The 23,597-nt window shown below is 39.2% G+C and overlaps 2 protein-coding genes across 12 annotated transcripts in view; both read right to left on the reverse strand.

Moving 5' to 3' along the window:
• The window catches only part of nup214 (nucleoporin 214), a 45,021-nt gene extending 29,719 nt beyond the window's left edge, over positions 1-15,302 (reverse strand). For 5 of the 9 annotated variants that reach the window (XR_006841936.1, XM_046376066.1, XM_046376064.1 and 2 more), the window contains exons 1-24: positions 15,108-15,301; positions 14,170-14,365; positions 13,859-14,013; positions 13,381-13,579; positions 13,224-13,294; positions 13,054-13,117; positions 12,784-12,887; positions 12,092-12,198; positions 11,868-11,934; positions 11,032-11,155; positions 7,827-7,985; positions 6,439-6,943; positions 6,212-6,342; positions 6,016-6,104; positions 5,194-5,277; positions 4,636-4,785; positions 3,539-3,697; positions 3,313-3,416; positions 3,041-3,220; positions 2,527-2,615; positions 2,351-2,437; positions 1,850-2,158; positions 1,520-1,687; positions 996-1,107 (exon numbers count right to left, since the gene is read on the reverse strand). Coding sequence is in view for 8 of the 9 variants with exons in the window: in XM_046376066.1 (XP_046232022.1) it covers positions 996-1,107; positions 1,520-1,687; positions 1,850-2,158; positions 2,351-2,437; positions 2,527-2,615; positions 3,041-3,220; positions 3,313-3,416; positions 3,539-3,697; positions 4,636-4,785; positions 5,194-5,277; positions 6,016-6,104; positions 6,212-6,342; positions 6,439-6,943; positions 7,827-7,985; positions 11,032-11,155; positions 11,868-11,934; positions 12,092-12,198; positions 12,784-12,887; positions 13,054-13,117; positions 13,224-13,294; positions 13,381-13,579; positions 13,859-14,013; positions 14,170-14,365; positions 15,108-15,149 (3,455 nt within the window). In the remaining variant the exon portion in view is untranslated. Of the gene's footprint in view, positions 1-995; positions 1,108-1,519; positions 1,688-1,849; positions 2,159-2,350; positions 2,438-2,526; positions 2,616-3,040; positions 3,221-3,312; positions 3,417-3,538; positions 3,698-4,635; positions 4,786-5,193; positions 5,278-6,015; positions 6,105-6,211; positions 6,343-6,438; positions 6,944-7,826; positions 7,986-11,031; positions 11,156-11,867; positions 11,935-12,091; positions 12,199-12,783; positions 12,888-13,053; positions 13,118-13,223; positions 13,295-13,380; positions 13,580-13,858; positions 14,014-14,169; positions 14,366-15,107 lie in introns of all 9 variants that reach the window. The other 4 variants (XM_046376065.1, XM_046376061.1, XM_046376063.1 and 1 more) reach the window with 3 other exon arrangements.
• Positions 15,303-16,871: 1,569 nt separating this feature from the next.
• The window catches only part of LOC124051533 (nucleus accumbens-associated protein 2), a 29,933-nt gene continuing 23,207 nt past the window's right edge, over positions 16,872-23,597 (reverse strand). For all 3 annotated transcript variants that reach the window (XM_046374984.1, XM_046374986.1, XM_046374983.1), the window contains exons 5-7: positions 23,217-23,322; positions 22,856-22,953; positions 16,872-22,760 (exon numbers count right to left, since the gene is read on the reverse strand). In XM_046374984.1, the coding sequence (XP_046230940.1) occupies positions 22,228-22,760; positions 22,856-22,953; positions 23,217-23,322 (737 nt within the window). In that variant the 3' untranslated portion in view covers positions 16,872-22,227. The remainder of the gene's footprint in view (positions 22,761-22,855; positions 22,954-23,216; positions 23,323-23,597) is intronic.

A 23,597-nucleotide genomic window follows, 5' to 3' on the forward strand; every position in this document is an offset into this window, starting at 1 on the left:
GAAAGGGAAGTGAAGAGGACAACGGTATTAAAAAAGACACTGCACACACAGTGCAATCTACGTATTTACAGTTTTGTTTTTGCTCCATTTTCCAGCATATTAGTTTTTTAATTAACCCATAAACTACGTTGACTCACAGTTTAACAGAACTGTAACAGGTCTTCAAAGACTGGAGGCTTCTTCCAGTCGTGTGCATTGTCTAAGATTAGGTGGAGTCACTGACCTGATAAATCTATACCACAGAGACATTCAAAACAAACACTGGACCCCTTGAGCACTCAGTGACAGACAGCCTTCTCACTGCATCATAAATAAGATTCAAGTGGATACGCACAATGTAATACCATGAATATCATACAACATGTTTAATATTAAACACTGAACATATAAATTGGACATATTGGATGGATAGATGACAGACAAAACAAGAAATCTGAACACCCCAGTGACAAAAAGCAGAGAACCAAACGATGCATTTATCCACAATGACTCAGGGACTGAGAGCTATTTAAAAAGCAAAAATTAATCCTAGCCCCTTTCTAGTGCCTAATAATCTACCAGTTTTCTATACCACACACAAATTACAAAAAGTTTAGTGGTATTATTGTCAGGCTATGATGAGAGCATCAACAGACCCGTGTTCACAATCCTGCATAATGAACTGGGATTTAATCCAAAAAGCAGCACATGCCAACAAATGCAATAATTCATTAAATTAAAAAAAATAGAATGATGTGCTGTTTGCATACTGTGTCTGCTTCATTGCATGTTTTCTGAACCAGACTACATAGTGTAATTAAACATCAGTAACCTGATGATGATAGCTAGCAATCAGCCCTGAAGCTCGCTAAAAGGCTCTATCGTGCCTTTTCTCACACACAGACACACACACATCTTATCTTATCTTCTCACATGGACACACACACACACACACACAAATTTCATGACTTAACTTTATATACAGTTTGTTTTTTGTTTTTGTTTTTTTTTTTTACCTCACGATACCGGAAACTGCAACTGGAGGCCCTTTGTCCTTGAGCTCCTGGACATTGACTACCTGTGGCACAGTCTTTAATGTGGACTCCGTCAAGGATGCACTGACAACAGCTGGAACACACACCAACAAATATGAGGGTAATTCACACAAAAAGATAACCTAAACACATACACACACAACCAATATTTATATTATAAAAGAGCATACTAGCCAGGTGTAATTATACGAAATGAATGTTTCCATGGAGATTTAAGCCTGTTTTTACTATGCTGAAGCTAACAGTTTAATGACTTCAGGTATGATGAGGCACTGAGTTGAGACACAGAGCTACCAGTTTCACAATATTTGGTATGGAAGTCTGTGTCTCCCCCTGGTGAATTACAGTGAGCACAGCAATAGGATATTATACAAGCAGCTCCTAAGACACACATGACAACTTCATTACAGCTTCACTGCCATTTAAAAATAAACAAGCACATAATTCTTTTCAATTTCAGGGTAACTGTGGCATGTTTTTCTTACCTGTTTTCTGATTGGCCATCTGCCTGCGTAGAGCAGCAGTGGCAGCAGCCTGCTGGGCAGGAATGGTGACAGGGATGCTCTTCTCAGTTGGTGGGGCCCCATGTTTTACGGTCTTTGTGGCAAGAGCAGTGCTGTCTGCTCCGCTGAGGTTGATCTTATTGGTTGGAACTGAAATATGAATACAGTGAGCAACATTTATGACACAAGCATATGTACTGGTCTACTCAACGTTATGTCTGAAATTTAAACGTGGTCATCTCATGGTCTTAAATGCCAGACAACTTGGCATCAATGTTGCATCACATCTTTGATGAATAGCTGCAAACTCACCAGGGCTGGCAATAGGGCTGAGTCCAAAGCCCATACCCTGGGCTGAGTGAATTTTAGTTAAAGGGGTTGACTGGATGGCCCCAAAACCTGGCTGGATAGAGGGGGTCCTCACAACTGTGGGGTGGCGAGGGGTGGACAGTGCTGGAGGAATGAGAGCTGTGGGAAGGGGTTCTGGTTGCAGGTCCTCCTCTTCCAGCACCAAGTGAGCTGGACGAGGCTCCAGGGACTGGGACAGTGAGGACGTGGAGCTCACATCATCCAAGTCCTCATAATATTTAGGTGAAAGAAAGGCTGAGCGAGACAGGTTGGCTGAAAGAGAAAAGATAAAGAGCATCTAGATCACCTCTAAATGTGAGGTGTTTAGGGTATGGCAACATAACTACATTTACATAAGCTAAAAACATAAACTAAAAATTTACAATAACATTCCCACCAATAAAGATTCCCACATCTGAATACTAGAGTACCCTTGTTAAATTAGTTCGAGTAGGATATGTGTACCTGGTGCAGTAGAGCGGACAGGAGGCATCTGCCCTTTTGAGAGAAAGTTACGCAACTGGGACTGTTTCACTGGCGATATCTTGGCTGCTGGAGAAAAATAAGCATGGTGCTTGGTAAGTTGAAATTAAGAAACATGCTTTATTATGCTTGTCTCAAAAATATGTAAAGATTGATACCTGGAGATTTGGATTTTGTTTTAGGAGGGGCACTGTCCAGCTTGGTTTTCAAAAGTGCGTCCCTTAAGTTCTCAAGTTCACTTTCCATACTGTTGTAAAACACAAAAACAAGTTGTTTGTTTTGTGGCAAGAAAAGTGTTGCAAAGAGCTATTTGCAGGGCACTGATGCATATATTCAGAAATGAATGTTAATGTCCTATAAGGCTGCAACACTAAAAGAAATGAGTGCAGTGAGTCCAAAGACCATTTACGGACTACCATAATTATGGTAATTATGTTGTTAGTAATCCAGTTACGAAAACAACGTTGATTTATTCAGTTGTAATTTTTTAAAAACTATTCCAGATTTAAGTTGCAGCCTTTAAGTCAAGGCTAACTTCAAATATGAAATCTCTGATACCTTCTCTGCAGAGTCTCCCTACTCAACAAATCTAAAACATGTAATACTCATTTGTCTAATTTCTAGTTTTTCACATTCTTCCAGTCCTACTCGTTGTTCTTTGCCAGCTCCTACCCAGCCGTTGTTGCTGTAGCAGTACTGCGGTTTACAGCTGAAGTGGCAGTTTTGTTGTAGAGGTGCAGTGACGTGAGTTCCTTAACCAGCTGGTCCAGTCGGTTCTTCTGCTGGTTGATGATGTACAGGTTGTTGGCCAGTGTAGTGAACAGGTTCTCACGCCCTGGCACGACCATATGTCTGTGAAGAAGAGAAGCATTTCATTGTATCTTATCCTTCACCCCAAATCTTTTCAATATGAAATACTCAAACACTGGTATATTTGTGCTTACTTCTGCTTTTTCTTCTTCTCCAGGTGTTTCTCCCATTCCACATCCAACACGTCATTGACATCTTCCACGGCAAACATAACATACTGGTACAGCCTACGAATTTCCTGAATAAAAGAAAACACAGAACAGAATACCGAAAATGCTATAGGTATGTAGGCGATTCATGTCAAGGCTTTGTGAAAAGTATCAGGTCACGAGATCATCATTTATCGTCCTTCCTGCTCACCTTGAGCTGTTCCTCACTGCGTGGGTCCAGAGGCTTTTTGTACAGAAGCTGTCTGTAGTTTCTGTCTCGGCTCAGTTCACGTTGGGTCTTGGCTTCTTCTGCCCCAGCAAAGCCTTCCATTAAGGTGGTCTTCAGTGTACCAATGTCCCCATGGAGAGACTACGAATCAAAAACAGACAAAAGACAATAAAAGGTTGGATGAGGACAGCAATGAAACTTTAATTCAACAAGAAGACCACAATTATTAAACTAAATCTTTTGCACTACCCTGTCAGTTCTTTTGCACTACCCTGTCAGTCATTTGCACTACTGTTTATACTGTTTACACTGATGTTTACATCACCTACTGTATTTTTTTTATATTCTACTGTTTTTATATTACATAGCATTGTTTATATTTATATTTATTTGTTAGGCAATTGGGCTTATACTGGGACCGGGGAAACTAATTTCGTTCACTCATGTTCTACGTGTGTGAAATGACAATAAAGCTCCTTGAATCCTTGAATCCTTGATCAACAAACTAGCTAAAAATGTATGACAATGTATTCTTCGACATCACGCAGAGAACAGTTTTGCACAATAGAGTAAAAGATTTGTTGGCCTATTAATGGTAAATACATATACCCCTAAGATCAACATGATTGCAAATCTTTTGCTGTTTTTGCCCTCTAGAGTGCCACTTTTTTCCCTAACTTTGTTTTCTGGAAATACAGTAAATATATACTTTGAAGAACATTGTTCTGTTCTTTATGGATTGGTTGTTTTGGTCCACTTTCAGGGAGAGGAGCAGAACATAGGGTACATAATTTCAAACATTTCCTTGTTAAAAGTTTAGCCCAATTAATAACACCCGAGCACTGAAATTTTACGCATTGTTTCCCCAAGTTATAAGAACAGAAGACTGTACAGATTTTTGTTTATCATAGCATAAAAAACTTATCACTGTGATTTTGCTATTCTAAGATCATTGAGTTCCCAGGAGGAGGCAGCTGCTGGGGGCAGCATTTAGCTTGTGAGGGTGATTTTGAAAACAGGCATTTGGGTCAACCAAAGCAATGTGTGTTTGTCTTTTGGTTTTTCAATCAGGGTATTACCTCTGTAGTTTCCTTGATCTCCAAGGTGAAAATATGGAGGTCCTCTGACTCCTTCCTCAACTCTCTCATCTCCTCACGGGTGCCAACCTTAAAGTCAGCTCTTGCGCTTCGTGCCTTAAGATCATCCAACTCCTTCTGGAAGTGTGCAATCTGTGGATGAATTACATATGCTTAGTTATCTGCAAATCAAACTGACTGTTAGAAGGTAAAATGTACACTGGTGTAAATGACTCAAAACTCAAACTATGCCCAAACTGTACTAACACTAACTAGCTATAAGTAAAAAATTCAAATGAAAGCTTTATATCAAACTTTTCATAATTTGAAGATAGCCACGCCTTAATCAAAATTAATAATTAAAATATATATCTAATGTACTATTATATTTGACTATGAGGAAAATTCATACAAAGAAACCTGTAATATGTAGTCATGAACACAGGCACCTAGCAAGTAATTTTTAACCTCAAATGGTGGGTGCCATGATCCTCTCCCTTTTCCCACAAGTTCACCAATTAAAAAAAGTGCATGGTAATCCAGTGTTGTCATATGTCTCACCTCCTCCAGTATACCAGCCATAATGGGATCAGAGTCTTTCTTTTGCTGTAGTTGCTTCTCCAGGGCCTTCACACTTACAGCTGCCTGTAATGAGAAATGGCAAAGTAAGAAACCCACAAACCATATAAGTTTGAACAGAAAACCTGTGAGAATTTCTGTAATCTAATATAATGCTGTGCTTTTCTTCAGCCACTAACAGTTGGTTTTTGTTGAACATTCTGATGTTAGTGGAAACTGCTACCATGGCAGCTGCGGTTTAACTGACATTTTTACATCCACCATTTTGTCAGATCTGTTACTAGTTTACAAGAGTTAAGATGATAACAATGGAGAGCAGGCAACGAACACTTTAATGGCCCTTAAAAATTTATAGGAAGTTGAGTGCAGTGGTTAGCACTGTCGCCACTAACAGTTGGTTTAGCTCATAGCAAGAGGGTCCCAGGTTCAAATCCCGGTCTGGGCCCTTCTATGTGGAGTTTGCATGTTCTCCCTGTACCCCGGCTTCCTCCCACAATACCAAAAACATGCACATTAGGTTAACTGGCTACTCTACATTGCCCCTAGGTGTGAGTGTGAGAGTATATGGTTGTCTGTCTTTGTGTGTTGGCCCTGCGATTGACTGGCGACAGTCCAGGGTGTACCCCGCCTCTCGCCTGTAGTCAGCTGGGATAGACTCCACCCCCCCGCAACCCTGACAGATAAGCGGTATAGAAAATAGATGGATGGATGAGTGTACTAATGGGAGGCTCTATGCTTTCAGAGGTTCTCTATGGTTATCTCTGACATATTTCTGAGAAAAACAGGAACAAAACCAGATAGGACCTGTGGAGTTTGAACAGGACCCTGTGTGGCAGGAGCAGGTTTCTGGACGACTGTGGGTGGCGTGGTGGTTTGAACCGGACGCACAGGGGCTGCAACACAAGTAACAATATTTAATCAACAATCCAAGTCATAACCAGTTAAGATTTAAAGAACCATTTGATAAAAATTAAGAAGAGTGTAATAAGAAGGTCTTTACCTAAAACAGCAGATGGTTTGGAGGCTGAAAGTGGAGGGGCAGCCAAACTGCTGGAATTGGAAACAACAGTTTTGGGCAACGAAGAACTGAAAGAGAAAGGCTGCGGTGCTGGGGTCTCTAATCCTGAAAACCTTGGGAATAAGGATACAAGCCTTTGTATGAATTATGATTTTTGAGTTGCAATGCCCTAGTAATTGATAGTTTAAAAAAAAAAATAGATGATTTACCTCTCATTTAGATTCAGTTTCACTGTTGGTGGGGAGGGAGCTGCAAGGCTCTGCAGTGTTGGACCTGGAGCAGGAGCAGGAGCAGGAGCAGGAGCTGGAGCTGGAGCTGGAGCTGGAGCTGGAGCAGGAGCTGGAGCTGGAGCCGGAGCCGGAGCCGTAGATGGTTTGATGGAAGGGGTGAAAGAAAATGCTGAAGGCACCGAGGGAGTGTCTGAGGGGGGTTTGGAGGCAAAAGAAAAGACTGAAGATCCGGAGCCAAAAGGTGCGGATCCCCCCAAGGAGAAGGCTGAAGAGAAAGAAGTGGAGCACGTGCTTGGGACCGAGAAGATAAATGATGACGACGACACAGGAGCTTCGGGCACAATGCTGAATGGGGCAGTGGAGGAAGGGGCAGCAAGAGCTGGAGGAGTAGAAGCAGCTGCTGAAGTAAGACCAAGACTTGGGAATGTTGTGGGAGCAGATGGGACAGAGAGAGCACTTTTGGGTGGTTGGGCAGCCACAGAACCTGTGAACAGAAAAGAAATTTGATTTGATCTCACCGCACGTTGGCCAAGTTTTATCGACAGTTTTATTTTTTCCAGGAGTTTACACAAATGTTGTTGAGCCTCTTTCTGATTGAGTGGATGAGAAAAAACACTTGTTTTATAGCTTTATATAAGAGTTAACTCTTCACAGTCTAGTCAAAGATCCATGTATGATCAAAACAACTGGTTTCAATCAACAAATGTTAATGACTATGAAGTGAAAAACAGCTGAAAAAAAACAAAGACTATTGCTAGAATTTATAAATAGAATTTGGCTTTCAAGTATGTGTGATACATGACTATAATAATACTGGCAATAATACTGCAATTAAAAATATTTTTTTCTTTCTTTTACCACTCATAACACTATGCTCAAATACAACTCAAAACTCTGTAAGCTCTAGTTGAAAATGTAAAAGCACAACAAGATCTCCAAATTTTATTGGTGGATTTTTAATTAAGATGTAAAATTTTATACAGAATGAATTTTCCTTTAAGACTGGCTTTAGATAAGCTTAACGGGGAATGTGTTTGCTTGACTGACAGGTCTCTCAGGCCATTAAGTTGAGCTGTGGAGCAAGTTTCTGGTGTGGTTCCACTCATCTTAACAGAACTAACAGGGGTGATACCAAACCTCACACTTAAAAATATCCCTTCAGAAACCAACAGGTGACATGTCCATGTTTGACAACAGCATGGGTATAACATCTTCTATTTCCAAGACCAGGAAATGGAAGATCTGGCAAACACTTCCACCACTGCATCACATAATTACCACTTGAGCAAATTTTGAAATGTGCGATTATGAGTAACTGTATCTGTTGGAACAACATTTTAGACCAAAACATCTGCTTGTGGGCTTACCTGGTTTTGGCAGTCTCTCCCCCTCTAAGGTGAGGGCCGTGGGAGCTGAGACCAGCTGCTTAACCCCAGGATTAAGGTTGAGCAGAGCAAATGGGCAGAGTAGTCCTTCCGTGGATAGCATTAACATAGTGGGTGCCGGGGGCAAGGTCTTCTCATCAGCTTTGAGAAGGTGGAAAGATACAGACAGAGGCAAGGACAGAAGACTTTCAGACAGAGAAAAACATAAATGATAATTTAACTAGAATTTCACAAAGTATAATGGGTTATCTAACATATAACTCTCCAGTTAAACTTTCTTTCTCTCCTACAAACATACAGAGTTCCTCACTTCCTCCCCCTCCAAAACATTTTGCAACCCTCCAGATCCAAGAGGAATCTCTGTTGCTTTGTGGTCGGAAATTTTGTCTGCAGTCTATTAATTAAGAACCATGTGGGAATGCAATCTACATTATGCAGTAACAGACTTCTGTGAGAAATTATTTAGCGTTTTGCATGTTCTTCAAAATCACACCACAGCACAAGGGAGACAATTAACAGCAAGTGTCGTCTGCTCACTATGCTTGCTATGTTCGTAACGGCAAAACGCTGTCTATCACTTCAATAAGTACAAAGACTATATGCATATTAGTGCTGTAGTTCTCTAGCTGATCATGGTCAAGTGGTTAAAATAAATACCCAGCATTCAGTTAAGAGAGGCACACTACAGTCACTGAGACAACTGTCCTAACATGCCTCTTTTAATGAAACACAGTCCACCATGTTTCTCTTCTTGCCAAACCCCCAAACTTTTTCCTGCTCTTCACACCCACTTTCATGCCCTTTCCAAAATCACACAGTGAGTTGTGGGCTGCAGACAAAAATGGCAAATCTAGGCTAAACCAACATTTAAATGAAGAAAGTCAGTATTCACACCCCGAATTAAAGATGCATTAGGCACAGTTGATATTAGTCATTTCAGATATGTCAAACTGAACACTTTGTCCTTTTTGCTCTCTGTACAATCGTTTATCATATCTAAAACTATTCCTGAAGTATAACTTTTGTTAGGAGATGACAGCAGTAGCTGCTCTTTGTCAGTGCATTTCAGTGTTTGATTTATTACCACTGATTCACCTGACAATTATTTTATACTTTGCATCTACTGTACATTCAGTCCACGCACTGCATGAACACTTCTGTCATCAAGACAATTTATTACCTGCATAAATTCAAACCTTTAACTACCACAGATACATACACCCACACATAAAAATATTTCTGCATAGTAAAACAAAAATAGATAAGTATTTTGTTTCAAGTAACAAAGCGATCTTTGGTTCTCCACAAAATAAACACAAGTGAAACACAAAAAATACAGCATCTAATGTGAAGTTTAATCTCAGAAAAGGAACTACAGTTTGAATGATAAAGAGAAGCAATGAGACGGAGGGTGAAAGAGGGAGCCAACAGAAGGGAGAGGCACACGGTAAACCTCATCAGCATTCTGCAACAGGATTGTCTGGGCTTTGTTGTTTTGCTGAGGTCCTCTAGCTTGTCTGAACCATTTTAATGAGTGCATTTTTCTCCTCGCAGATAACTCTCTCATTACTCTCCCTTCGCTTTCTCTATCTAATGTATCACTTCTGATAAAAGTTTTGATCAGACTACAGTCATGACAAAATGTTGCTCAAATTGCAGGTTTTTCTTTTTTTTTTTCTTGCCAGGGAGGAAGTTCTTAGAGTGAGCAGGGAGAGATGTGACTAGACAGCACCAGCAGCTCTACGTGAATGTCTGGCAGACTGGGCTATTTAAGATAAAACAGTGTACTGAGACGGTAGCTTATCACTATTCTTTACACATGCCGCAATAGAGCACTGCAGTGGATGCTGTATGCACAAAGAAACCTGATGGATTTCAGATTCCTCTGATCATTAGAGCAGTGGTGAAATATTTCAGGGCTTAAATATATACAATGGAGTGCACTGCAAGAGATAACATCAACTATTATTAGGTTAAGACAACTTTATACCACAGAAATCCTTTGTTTGGAGGAGAAGACAAATGGGGTTCTTTTAAAACTAGGTAAAACATACATGTTACCTGTCTTAGTATAAAATAAAATGCATGTTCATTAAAACACTCATCAGGGTGTTGGTATCATTGGTGGCAGATGGCGTAAAAAAAAAAAACCAAAAACCTGCCTAAACTGCTTCAATTTTCCCTCCTCACTGGATATAATGTCATTTAGCTATTTTAAAATCCCAGTGAGCTCAATAAGCTTCTAATAACAACGTGAAGATGAAAACAGAATTTGACATCTTTTGACTATCAAAGTGGCACATGTTGCGATTTTAGCTTAATTATGGCAGAGAATGTGATCTTATATTACGATAGTGATCATATAAAAGTTGGGATACAATATATTTTTTGAATTTAAAAAAATAAATAAATAAATTATAGTATCTGTTTGGGCTTATAACTTGAAGTAAACAAATCAAGCAAAGTTCGCCTCACTGATGGGTAAATCCTGCAAATCCAGTCTTGCTATGAATAAGTCCTACACACTGACGTGGAACACTGTCCTGCCTGAAAAATGGCATATAAAAAATATTTACTTCAACTGCACCAAAGTGACACTGAGGTTGGGATGAACCGCCTCTATTTTTACTGGTGTTCTGGCATTACTTACATCAGTATAGGAATTCTCCCATGACAACATGACTGACTAAAACAACCCAACTGTGATATAAGGCTTTTGACCAAATACCTACATAACAAAACAGAGCCTAACATTTTGTTGATTGCTTAACTGGATTGGTGTTACTTTGACAAACACACAACCATCTTTACATTACACTAGGGTAAGTGTTGTCACTTTGTACAGATGTGCAAATCAGGTCAGACAGCTGAAGAGAGAGGCCTAGAGGTTGGAGAAGCGGATTGTGATCGGAGGGTCACTGGTTCGATTCCCCCACCGGACGGGCAGGAAAAATCTGGGTGTGGTGGAGTGATTAATGCGAAAAATGCCCCCCCCCCCCAATTAGCCGGCTCCTGTGTGTGTTTCACTGCATGTAATTTGCCAGGTGTTGCATGTGTGTGTTCAACTAAGGACGGGTCAAATGCAGAAGATGAATTCAGTGTGTGTATGTAAAAATATATATACTGTCAACAAAGCTGATTCTTCTTCTTCTTCTAAAGATACACAGAAAAAAATAAATTCACATACTGATGTTGATCTCCTGTTGGTTGGTGTAGTCTATTGCTAAGCCGAGGGGGAGAGTGTCTTCATTTGTCTCAGTCACTGGAAGCTCAGCCCTACTCGCATCTTCCAGGATCCAAAGCTCCCAGATCTACAAAAAAAAGACAACAATCTGTTGTGGTCATGACAATGTGCAGACTTCGGCTGCATTTTCCTCTCCCCATACAGAAAGCATTGGAAAAACAGTAAGTTAAAGCTAAATAAAACGATCAGAACAAAACCTGTTTTTAGGTAAAACAAAAATGAGCATCAGAACTTTTTGTGATCACTTGTAGCTTTGGTAAAAATCAAGATAACACTGTTTTGAAGTTTGTTTTTGGGGCCCCAAGACGGTACTTCAGCGCATTCGCAAGCTGGTTTATCTGTCATCAAGAGCTGGTTATGTGGCATCAAGTTTGTTGACTGTAGATGGGGGAAGATCTGCTCAAGATCGAGATCAAAATGATTTTATTTGTCCCTAGGAAAATATGATTTGGATAAATTTGGAAGCTTGTAGCTTGTACCTGAGGGAAGCATTTCATACTTTGAATACAAGAAATGGGAAGAGTCATATTACTACTGAAGAATGATCCCCCAATTGTCCTGTACTAAAAATCATTTATTGTTTTCTTAGTTTTTACAATGAGATGATGGTTATCACGACAATGTTATTTTTTTAGCCTCCAAACTATAACCAAGAATGTCCATCCCTCAGTCTCAAGGTGCAAGTGTCATCTTAAAACATGACAACAAAAGTGCTAACTATATTCAAACAGCGTGTCATTTTAGCATTTAGTTCTATAACATCTCGAACGTTCAGGTACCTTGTCGTCTTGTCTGGCTATAACGCTGACTTCAATAGAAGCTGCCGATGCCGCAAACACGAGGTCCCTGGATGAAATAAACATATTACATCAATTTAACGTGAGATTAGAATTAAACAAACTGAACAGTTTGAAGGGATAAACAATACATTTAATCTCACCAGCGACCATAATTCTGGGTGTCTACTACACCATTCGTGCCAGTTAATTGTGACCATTCTTACCAGTCCTCTACGTGACTAAGGAAGTAGTGATGTTGTCGCTCAGTGCAGCTGCCGTACACCGTTTCACTAAAGTTCAGATACTTTGTGTCTGTCTTCTCATCTTTCTTCTACAAAAAAAATAATGAAAAACAAATCACATTTCGTCACATTCATTTTTTATATGCATGAACAGGATGGAACAACTGATCAAACTGTGACATAGTTACAGCATATATCAGCTTGTTAATTATAATTCAGTCACAAGCACAAACGTAATACGTTGTGAACCAAGTAGCTCTATGAAACCAGCAACAAAACCTTGTGTGGTTAAGTGGTCGGTTACATCAAGCATCCCACTTATTTAACAATATATAAGGAGGTGCATGTCAGCTGCAGTAGGAACCTCTATGTTACAACAGAGCTACTACACAAACATGTGGTAACACCATAAAGTCTTTGATCTTCAAAACTACAATACATGACACGGCAGAGGATCTAACGCTACATTTATTTTTCATCCTGTTGCTGTTGTTGCCATGTAAAGATTATATCACCAATTAAACAGGCAACCTCCAAGTGAATTTCTGAATACCTGTGGTCAAATTTATCAACTGAGTCTATGAACAGGATGGTATTAAAGACTTGGGGGAGCACAATCAGACCAAAATCCAACTGTGTGAATTCAGCGCCCTGTTGATGCATACGGTACTCACTGGGAGGGAGATCAGCACTAGCTCAGGAGGTGTCTCCAGGGACCCATCTGCAGCAGCATATACCACTGCAAACACATAAGTTCTCAGCCACAGCACATCCAGAACTGCAAGAGGTAACAGGAAAGAGAGGTGTTATTCACAGATGGGATTTAAACACAGTAACTGAAGCAAAAGGCAAGAAAAAACTATTATTATATAACATTAAGAGCCAAGCTCTGAATATGGGTAAACAGTACAGATTTAATTTTATCAGTAAGGGATTTCCCTTACTTTTGACAGGTTCATCGGAGGTGTAGAAGTGGGGAGATGGGATAACTTTCTTTTCTTCTAAAGCCTTTTAAATACAAGAGAAAATAAGTTATTCATAGTCATTGGATGGGGCAGATCTCAGGGAGCAAAAAGTGTCCTTATTTTAAAGATGGTGAATTAGGTTCACTTACTGGTGTATACTGACTGACTGTGCCATTCATTTTTCCTGCAGCAACTTGTTTTCCTTTTGGACTCCAGCAAACTGTGAAACAGTACATTAACTGCCAGTGAGTCACAGCAGAGATGGAGTACAGGCAAACTCAGCATTATGTTTAGAGTTTAACTCACTGCATGTGATGCCATTTGAGGCAGGTAGCTCAGTCAGAACTCTGACACTCTCGACAACATCCAAGATCTGCATACTGCCATCAGACATACAAGCAGCCAACATGGATGCCTGAGCAGGATTCCACTTCAGGTCCTGAACTAAAGTACCACTGGGTACTGCTGGCAGCAGTGACGCAAAAGGTAACTTCTGGGATCTTGCCTGGAAAGCGAAAAAATTACCAATAATAAATAAACAAACAGGTCAAACTTTAAGACTTTATGGTGAATTATACATTACGTTCACTTTGCTAGTAAAAGTCAGAGCTTTCCTCATATTAGGGGCATGTACAAGACTGCTGCAGAATAACAAGTTAAGTTAAAAAAAAAAAAAGACAATCATTTCCTGCAGGACTGTGGTGATCCAGAGAACAGCAGCAACACAACTGTCAAGCGTATCTCCATGTACGTTAAACTAAGACACAATGACTAAAGTAGTTACCTTGTTCATCAAGGTGCGGACATCATAGAATGTGAGGGACAAGCCCACCTCCTCAGACATGCCACATACTGACAAAGTAAGCTCATCACAACTGAGAGCCAAGTGGTGCAGAGCCAATTCCACAGTTACCTCCGCCATTGCTGCTATTCCCTCAACTAGAAAAAGTAAGAGGAAAATTTTAATAAACTGTCAGGAACAGCTGTAACTTAATATGTATTCATAGTAACAAAAAAAAAAAAATCACATGTCAATGTAGCGCAAAACTGAATGGATAAATATTCAAATTCAAGTATGTACAGTCATATTCATACCTATGTCATTGGAGCTGCCATCAACTTTATCAGCACTGAGAATGTCTTTGGTGAGGTAAACTTTGAATGTTCTGTCAAGTCCAACAAATGTTAAACCAAATTTGTTTGAGATGGTAAGCAGACTTGATCTTTCTTTTGGCAAATCCTCAGCTGGCGCAAAAACTCTTGCTTTCTTCATCTGACGAAATTGAAAATCCTGAAAAACACAGACAAGCACCGTCTCTTACCTCTAAAGACCAGTTACAGGTGGTTAAGCATGTGTGGCTCATACTCAATAAGTGGAAACTTAAAATGAACCGTACCTTCTTCTACGAAAAAAATTAATAGTATGATATTGTAATCATGTTTGACAAGATGGCTTGTGCGTTATGCACAGTATTATATGAACTAACAAATACCTTTGACTGCGTGAAACCTAGTGGTTTCAGCTAGATTAGACTATCAGCATAGCCTGAAAATGAAAGTTAAGCATAACTTGTAGTCACGTCGGCTAATGATGCTAAGTTGTGAGGGTTACGTTACGTTACATTTACTGAACGTGAAGTATTTGATAACTTCATTTCAAACACAACAGGTTGTTAATATACCTACTCTCAAGTTTGTATTATCAAGGAGCACAGCATATTGCGTTTATGGGTTCATAGAAACAGTGCTAACACAAGCAGCTGGCTTCAACCAAACAAGCTAAAAGTTACTACAGCAACCTCTTTCTTGTCAGACATGTAAACTGAACTCTGACTGTTAAGCATAAGCGTTATTAATGGTGCTCCGTAAATGCTTTGAATTAGGGTTAAATAAACAGAAAACCTGAAGACTAAATCAGAACACGTAGCTAACCAGCTAAGCTAGCCAGAATCATTGACGATGGACTGACTGCGCAACCAAACATTAGCTTACACATGCTAACCTGTCAACACAACTTCGAAAACAGAGTATACCTTCATTTCCCTCTCGGGAGGGGAGTCTGTGTCGTCGCTCATTATGAAGCACAGAAGCTGTTTCTTTTCCAGTCGGTGTATTGCACTACTTTTTCCCTTCCTGGTCTGTATTTAAGACTAATTTCTGGTGAGCCGCATTAGTCCGCCAGGACGACTGAACACACGCCGCGCCGTTTTGCATTGGAAACGACGTCATAGCTACGTAGGCTGACCAATAGATACCAGAGCACAGTCAATGCGTGGAACCCCAACGCTGAGCTCATGCACCAAACCATCCTTCCAAAATGGGTACAAAATCTGCCCATACTCGATAATAATGATAATTGATGGTTACTTTCATTAAAATATGTACAGTCCAAAATTAGCTTGAAAAAGACACGAATTTTGGAAGAAATACGCTTTACTAATTCACCAATACCACCATCACCCAGCCATTAGCCCCTCCACTTGTCCATTCTGCTTTCACTAATGTCAGTCTAATAACAATCACGACATAAATCTCTTAGCATTTCACAAATAGAGTGATGGCATATAGTCAGTGTCAGTCAGTGTGCAGGAGTTGAAGATCTCAGTCCACACTAATGATGCTAACCCCCATTGCATTTAGCACTGAGCTTCTTAAGTGTAAGTTGAAGTCTTCTAAAGCATGCAACTGTAGGTTTGAAAAGTCTCTGATTACTTTTTTAAATACTGGTGTCTCCTGGTCTCTTCCAGGTACTTTCTGTGCCCCGATTGGGGCCGTCCTTCAAAGAAACCAGGTTTTAATGGGATCAGTTTTTTCCCTAACTGCATCCCCAAGTCTATTCTAACTTTTATCCCCAGGGCAAGCCTAGCGGTGTCTGTTTCCCCTTAGGACCATATTTGGAAACTATTGGTGTCAGCTATTACCCTTGGACTTTGGACTTAACATTCTAACATTCTTTTACCTCTAGTCTGGTCACAAAAATCCGGCATTATTTCAATGTTGCGTTTCAATGCAATAAAAAAAACAAAACAAACAAACAAAAAAAACCCCAAGTGTTGGTGAATTTAATATTTAAACAAACTCATATATGATACAATGCGACAAGGCTAAATACCGACATAATACTTGAGATAAAAGCATAAAACCATATTTGTGGACTCAGCCATTCCATGTGAAAGTGTGTCAGATACAAACTTGTAAAATAATGTAGCTAAAACTCCAATATGTTAAATGTATATAAATTAATGTATATCAATAGTCAAACACATAGCAAAGGGAGAATACACTCTGCATTAGTGTGGGACATATGTGTAATGCATAGTAAAGGATATAACCAGGATACGCATGACGTAAGCGTGATACAGATATGTTATCAAGGTAACATGCTGGTATACTTAAACTCTCATCAGAGCCTAAATTCTGTGAAGAAGCTGACAAAAAATGAAACATTTTGTAAAAGTGAGCTGTGCTTCTTGTTGATGTTCTGTTGTTTTATGTGAATGTAATGTTTTAATTTTGTGCTGTGTTTTTAATTTTAATTCATGATAAGTCTTGTAATTCAAAACTGAAAGTAATAATCTTAATTTTATTTTACTTCTGTTGGTACCTCCTGACCTACACTTTGGTCATCTTTATAGTCCTAAAGTACATCACAATTTGAAAAAAAAAACAAGCTTCCTTGAGGTTATATTTGTGGGTTAGCACTGTGTAAATCCCAGCCAATGCACTCAAGAAACAGCTGTTTTAACAAAATATCGTGATAACATACGAACAAAGACTAAAGAGAGAGGAACATAGTATATGGTGAAGTAAGGACTTTTATTAGAAAGCAGATTTTTCTGTATTGCATTTAAAGAAATCAGGTACTCTTGGACTACACAACTGAAACTGGTGATGGCAGATACCATGACGGGAATGAAAGGTAGATTCTTATGCAACATCAAAAGTGGCAACTTGCATTTCTGTTGTATATATAATTGATGCTCGAGTAAGAAGGCGCATAAACATTTTAACAATTTTCATTTGAAACATAAAGCAGTATCAACACTGAAATTGTTCCATCCCAGTTTGCCTGGTCCAAGCCCTGTTGATAGTGAAGACCGTTACCATGATCAAAGTGTAGGGTTGCATGATAAAATCTTTTTTTGTCATGTGGATTGTTGTCCATTGAGAGGTTACCAGTAAGCTCAGACAAAGGACCAAGTTTGGCCCACACTTACTGGAGCATTACAGATATGGTCCATGTCAACATGGGACGGCTTTTCACGAAGCACCAAGGTTATCTGTCAAATATCCATCAGTCCTTGTTGCAGAGAGTAACACTTTTAACCAAGAAGGCTGGAGTTTACATCACCATGTCCCTCCACTCTGAAAAGTAAGCTAGCACAGATCAAAGCAAGCTGGAGAAAGACAAAGCAAACAGCAAGAGCACAGCGAGTCATATCAGATCTCTCATAATGCACTTTGGGTCTCATCCCTATTCTGATTGTCAGCGCTCTGAACACATGGCTTTATAAGTTTCGTTCTCTCCTCGCCTAACCCTTGGTCATCCTTTTCTCTTTTCTTTCATTTGTCTAAGTAGTTCTAAAGTGCTGGCATTATGTTCAAAGACATATACATACACATACAAACTTTTAGTGCATTTTTTTCTGAGTCTGCAGAAGGTTCAAATGCACACTCAACTGGGTAGTTAGTCACTGTATTCCACACTTCATCACTTTGCTGTCATGACTATAGCAGGTTAAACTTTACCCAAACATTCAATAAAAGGCGGGGTTGTGTGATAAAAATACAACCCTCCTCATTGCAAGACTCCCCAGTCTTTGTTTGCTAACAGTGACAACAGTTATTCAGCATAAAATACATGGTGCATAAAGATCAGAGGTTTCATTGGGTTAGAGTGAGTGTCTGAATGGCATGCATTTTATGATACAAGTGTCTCTTTGCATATAAATGTATTGTTTTCAGTATAAACCACTCAGTGGAAAAAAAACACTACTGTGCCCATTAGTTTGATAGTAATGGGGATAACAGAGCACTATGTGAGGCTTTAGAAAGTAAGTAACAATTTATTTGCAAATAAATGTTTGTGAAGATAGGTTCTTTTCAACCACCAATCCCATCCCATCTCTTGTTTTGTTATTTTAATGATTATCCAGGTGAATGGCATATATTGCAAAAGATTCATCTGTCACTAAAAAATAATAATTTTTAACTACACAGTTGGTGTGAAGGAGACACTGATTTCAATCAAACATACATGTAAAAATACATAACATTACATACATTTTACAGGACCCTTTCTTTCAGCCGCCTCAAATAAAGCTCATCCTCTTAAGGGTTAGCCAAGACATTCTCTGAGAATTTCTCAGTTTACCATATAGTGCAACATCTTTCATGTTCAAATTCACGCCGCAGAAGAAACAAAAAGTATCCCAAGGAGAAGAAAAAAAGTATGTCCTATCACAAAAAATCATTTTCTTGGTATCCGGGTCAGAATTAAATATATTTTATAGCAGGGTAAACAAATTGAACAAGTGGAAACGAGAATGTGTCAAAGGGAATAAACGTAATATGTTGATCATGTGTAATTGTTAACCTACATATGTGTGTCAATTCAGGGGATCCAGGTTGCTGCTGATTGGATGTTGAATGTATGTAAGTGCAGTAAATCTGTTCACTGGGCTGATGCACACTTTCTCCTCATAGAATGACATGATGGCAAACACAAGAAAAAGAATGAATAAAATATTACATTCATTATACTGAACAATGGCTCTTAAGGACCAAATTTTTTTTGTCTTGGTTGTCTCTGAACATAAAAATTAATCTCACAACAGCCACACCCATACAGTCTGAGGCACTGTCCACACCCCTTCATCCCTACAGTAGAGTATATCAGTTCTCCATGCCATGTTAATTGTGTTATTTGGAGCTAATTTCAAATTCCTCTAAGTTAAAATGGCAACAATGTTGACTGTTTGATAATAGATCTTAGTAGAACCAAAAACACAGACTTACTGTGCATGAAAATACAAAGAGAAAAACATATATGGTAAACTTACTGTGCTGTTTAACAGTGGAGTGCACAGGTTTTATTTGTTTGGGTGTTATACTGATTAAGTTGTACCCTATTTTGTAATATAAAGTAGTTACTGTGAATTTGGTTTAATTATAAAATTACATACTTATGCATTCTGGGAAGATTATTACCTTGGTTACCACAGTCAGAAGTGCAGGTAATAGCCTGAAAAGTCCACAAATCAAAATAGTGGCTCCATTAAACAACTGAATATCTTTATTATTATTATTATTGTTATTATTTTTACAAGAGCAACTTTAGGAACGGAAGCATAATAAATTAAAAATAAGATAAAGAAATAATTTGCTAAATCTCCAAGTATATCTTTAAAGAAAAGTTCAGGGCCTCTCAGTTATGTGAACATTTCAACATTAGAGACATACATAACTTCCAAAATATTTAAAAAAAAAAAAATAAGGAGCTCGTTGGGATAAAAATAGAATAAACAATAGAGTAATAAAAGTCTGTACTCAAATTTTGCTCAGTTTTCTGTAGATTATAGGGAAATATCCCCTGGTGTTCACCACATTGGAAGACCTGTTCACCTCAGTTTAGAAATCACAAAATCACAAAAGCTTTAGATCAGAACATCACCCATTCTCAAATTATATAATGGCCTATTTTTAAGAGTACACAATTAAGGAAAAATTGAGTCATATAAAAAGTATTTGAGCATTTGACCAATTTGGGTCAAGGCTTGGACCCCTCACCAAAGCAGTGCTACATTACATTCATTCATCATCTCAACCATTCTTTCATGGCCCTGTTTTATCTATGGCAGATCACATTTCTTAAAAAAAAAAAAAAACAAGACTGTAAACGTCATTATTATTACCTAGTGCAATTATAACCCTGTGTTTCTTGTGCAGGGCCATCTTAAAGCTTCCCCTAAAGAGTCCGAAACAAGACATGCAGAACAAAGTCAGAGAATAATCTGAGCCCAGCCTTTCAGGTGGCACAGCACTGAAGCATAAACAGACAAATTAAATAGATCAGGGGCATAGACTCTTTTTTTTTTGCTTGGTTGTTAACTCAGGCCATCAATTTCTGCAGTGGAAAAAATCGGATACATTTTTCAATCACCTTATTCAGAGCTACACTTTTCAAAAATATTGCCATCTTAAAAGAACTTTGGGGTTCATTCATTCAATTTATCAATTGGATGGTCTGAATTTGTCATTAAATGTTAAAATGTGCTTTGACAATGATCAGGAGAAACAACAATATATCTCTTAAAACACTATACAACAGTATATCTCTTAAAATAAATGCACAAAACAACAAAGGAAGGCTATTTGGACTGTGTCCCTATGCATGGCAGAAAGCATGAAAACAAATGTCAAAAACTAAAACAAAAACTAAAATAACAAATACAGGTTAAAGTCCCTGTTCGACTCATTGCCTCACTCCAGTTTTTTCCTTCCAAACCCAAAATCCCCTAAATAATAACTTATCAGGGTTATGTGAAGGACATTTTTAGTTTTTAGTACAGTCACATTTGGCCAAACTCCTTAGTTTCCCGCCCTTTAACCTTTTTTTTGAGTGCCAATGCAATAAGCCAGCAGAAATTCCTCTAAAAGTTTTATTCAATAATTTACCCCCCAACCCATTTCCCTGGAAGAAATAAAAGAATGAAAGCAGGACTATGTAGTCTTGCCAATCATACCACCACATCAAGGTGAAACATTGCCTCTCTCTGACATGTTTCCTTCTACCACTTAGTGTAGTGCACTTCCTCTAATTTCTCCTCTGACTGTGGTGACAGCACACTTCGTAGTTTAAAAAAAAAAAAAAGAGAGAAAATCCAATCCATACTGTGGCAAACACATTCAATCCTGCGTCACATCCACCCAGTTCAGTTCTAGCATGTCAGACTGAGGTCAGAGCCCAGTAAGAGATAGGATAAAAAGTTCTTTTGCGCATTAACGGCATATGTTGAGACAACAGTAGCTGTTTTCCTATTTAGATGCAGGTTTGTGGCTTTGTTGTTGTTTTCAATAGTTCTCTGTGTCCATTGATTGTAACATGCATGCAAGCTGCTGTGTTCTTGCTCATTTCTCTCTCTGTATTTCCAAGACAGAATTATGTAATTAAAAAGTTGAAAAGCATTGTTACATTTTTTTTGGACAGTATATCTTTAATGCATTGATAAAGATATTAAAGGCTAGTATCATAAGGTGGGCACATGTGAGTATCTGTATGTGTGGTGTGTGGCTGGGGTGGTCTGGAGCAGACACAGGCATCACATTGACAATCTAATCAAATATGTCACAGGCACATATGCATGAAAAAACAACTCCATGTGATAGATTATTTTGTTAGATTGTGAAAAAGCCTTCACAGAAAAACTTTTCCTCATCTTACCATAAAAATGACGTGCTGTTTTGATTTTTTTGAAAAATCATTTTGTTTAATGGTGGCGGTACAATAATTGACCATTAGTTTTTATACAGCCTTTGTTATATATTCATACATATTTATGATGCAACAATATGATGTTAAGTAGTCAAACACATCAAATAAGCTGCTTCTTAAGCAAGCTATGTTTCTCTAATCTGTTTTCCCAAGGTTGCATGGGTTATTTTCAGATTCAGCTTTCCAAGAAAACGGAATCATTTTACAAACCATTATACCACACTCCATAAACTGCCAGCAAAGCAGCTGTTACTTTTGTATTGCACTGAAAAGATGAATCATTACAGCCATTTGTTCTGCTATGAGGCCTTTGCAATATTTTTGCGGGTGCTGAAATATTGAGTAAATACAGAATATGGGTGGAGCAGAAAGGGCTGATTTTCTCAATGTGCTAATGCCATGCCTGTGTCTACTTCTACTATCACTGTTTTACTTCCACGATCAGTAATTATGCGTGTACACAAGCACACATGTGCACATGCATGTGTGAAAAATTCCTGTATGGTAAGACCTACGAGCGCAGTTTGTTGAATAATTTCTGTTGAGGAAGCATAGAGGAGAAGAACAAGTGGTGGACGAGATGTTAGATTAAGAGAGCAAGCAAAAGAAAATGCGGTGTTCAACAGACTTCACAATGCGAGAGGCAGCCCAAGGGACATTCACTGTCCGTTCACCCTCAGACCTTGTCCAAAACTTTCCACTTCCTGCTCAGGTGGCATGTCACCACAACTGCCTGCCTCAACTCCTGGGATCAAAGTTGGCGCCCCCAGTGATCCATCTACACCCTCTAACCCAGCTTCATCCTCATCTTCCTCCTGTTCCTCCTGGACTACTCCTTCACCTTCACCTTCAGCATCTGCTCCAGCTGCCCCAGACCCGGGGCTACCCTCTGTCAGCGGTGGGTGAGTCCTGAGAGGGTCCTTGCGATCTGGATACAACCGTTGCTCTAGGGTCTTGAAGTCAGGCTCGAAGGTAAGGGGTACCCCTGACTGAGGAGCACTCAGTGCCAGGCCCAGACCCACAGCAGCACTCATGCCCATTCCTGCACGGTACACCTCCATGCCATCAGGCAGCATGGACTTGATCTTGGGCAACCATCGCTTGCGGACACGCCTCGCGTTTGTACACATGTCAGCAGCGATCACATTCATTTCACTCTCCTTGAAGTTAGGGTTGAAATTTTGACAGTAGACTGTAAAAGAGAGAAGAAAACAAACTCCTTGTAGAAAAACTGTGCTCTTTTAAAATTCTATCACAAATAATAGATGATGTGGGCAGTAAACCTACGTTTGACAGCGTTAAGGACCCTGCTGTCCAGGGGTTTCCTACTGGGGTCACTAGTAGAGGAACGGATACCTGTCCCACAGCTATTGGCTAAAGTGTTTCTGTAGGGATACAGAGTCAACACCAGGGGGCAGAGTTAGCAGCAACTATATATTGTAGATGAACATGGGAACACACACGTGCGCACACACACACACACACACACACACTAACCGCATTGCACAACATGGCCACAGATGGAGTGTGAAAGTTGGTTTGTGACAACAGCGGTAGTGTTGGAGTCATACACAGAACTCAGATCTTGCAGTAGGCCCTTAAAAACTAATACAAACAGTACTGCTTAGTTTTATGCCTTCATACTCACCTGTCAAAGAATGTGGCTAGCAGACGGCGGAGCAAGACTTTGTGTTTGATGCCAGCACATAGATGACAGTTCATCAGCTGGCCTCGAGTCATGAACACCTGTGTACCTGGTGTAGTATAAAAAAAAAAGACAATTTGCTGAGAAAACTGCTCATATTACAATCCATTTCCTGTCTTTGAAGTCTCTCTTTGAACCAATTACCAGTCCATTTTTTATTCTTTGTTTATGTTCAAGGAGATCTTCTGAATTCATCTTTGACTTAATTGAGGAAATAAAGATGAAGGCCAAAGAACAGCAAACTATAAATTTCTAGATTTTTTTATTTTCAAAACCTCTTCAAAAACTACTTCACACTCATGTGTTGTATTCTGTACCTCACAT

Source organism: Scatophagus argus, chromosome 20 (genome assembly GCF_020382885.2).
Source record: "Scatophagus argus isolate fScaArg1 chromosome 20, fScaArg1.pri, whole genome shotgun sequence".
In the NCBI taxonomy this organism is placed as follows: domain Eukaryota; kingdom Metazoa; phylum Chordata; class Actinopteri; family Scatophagidae; genus Scatophagus; species Scatophagus argus.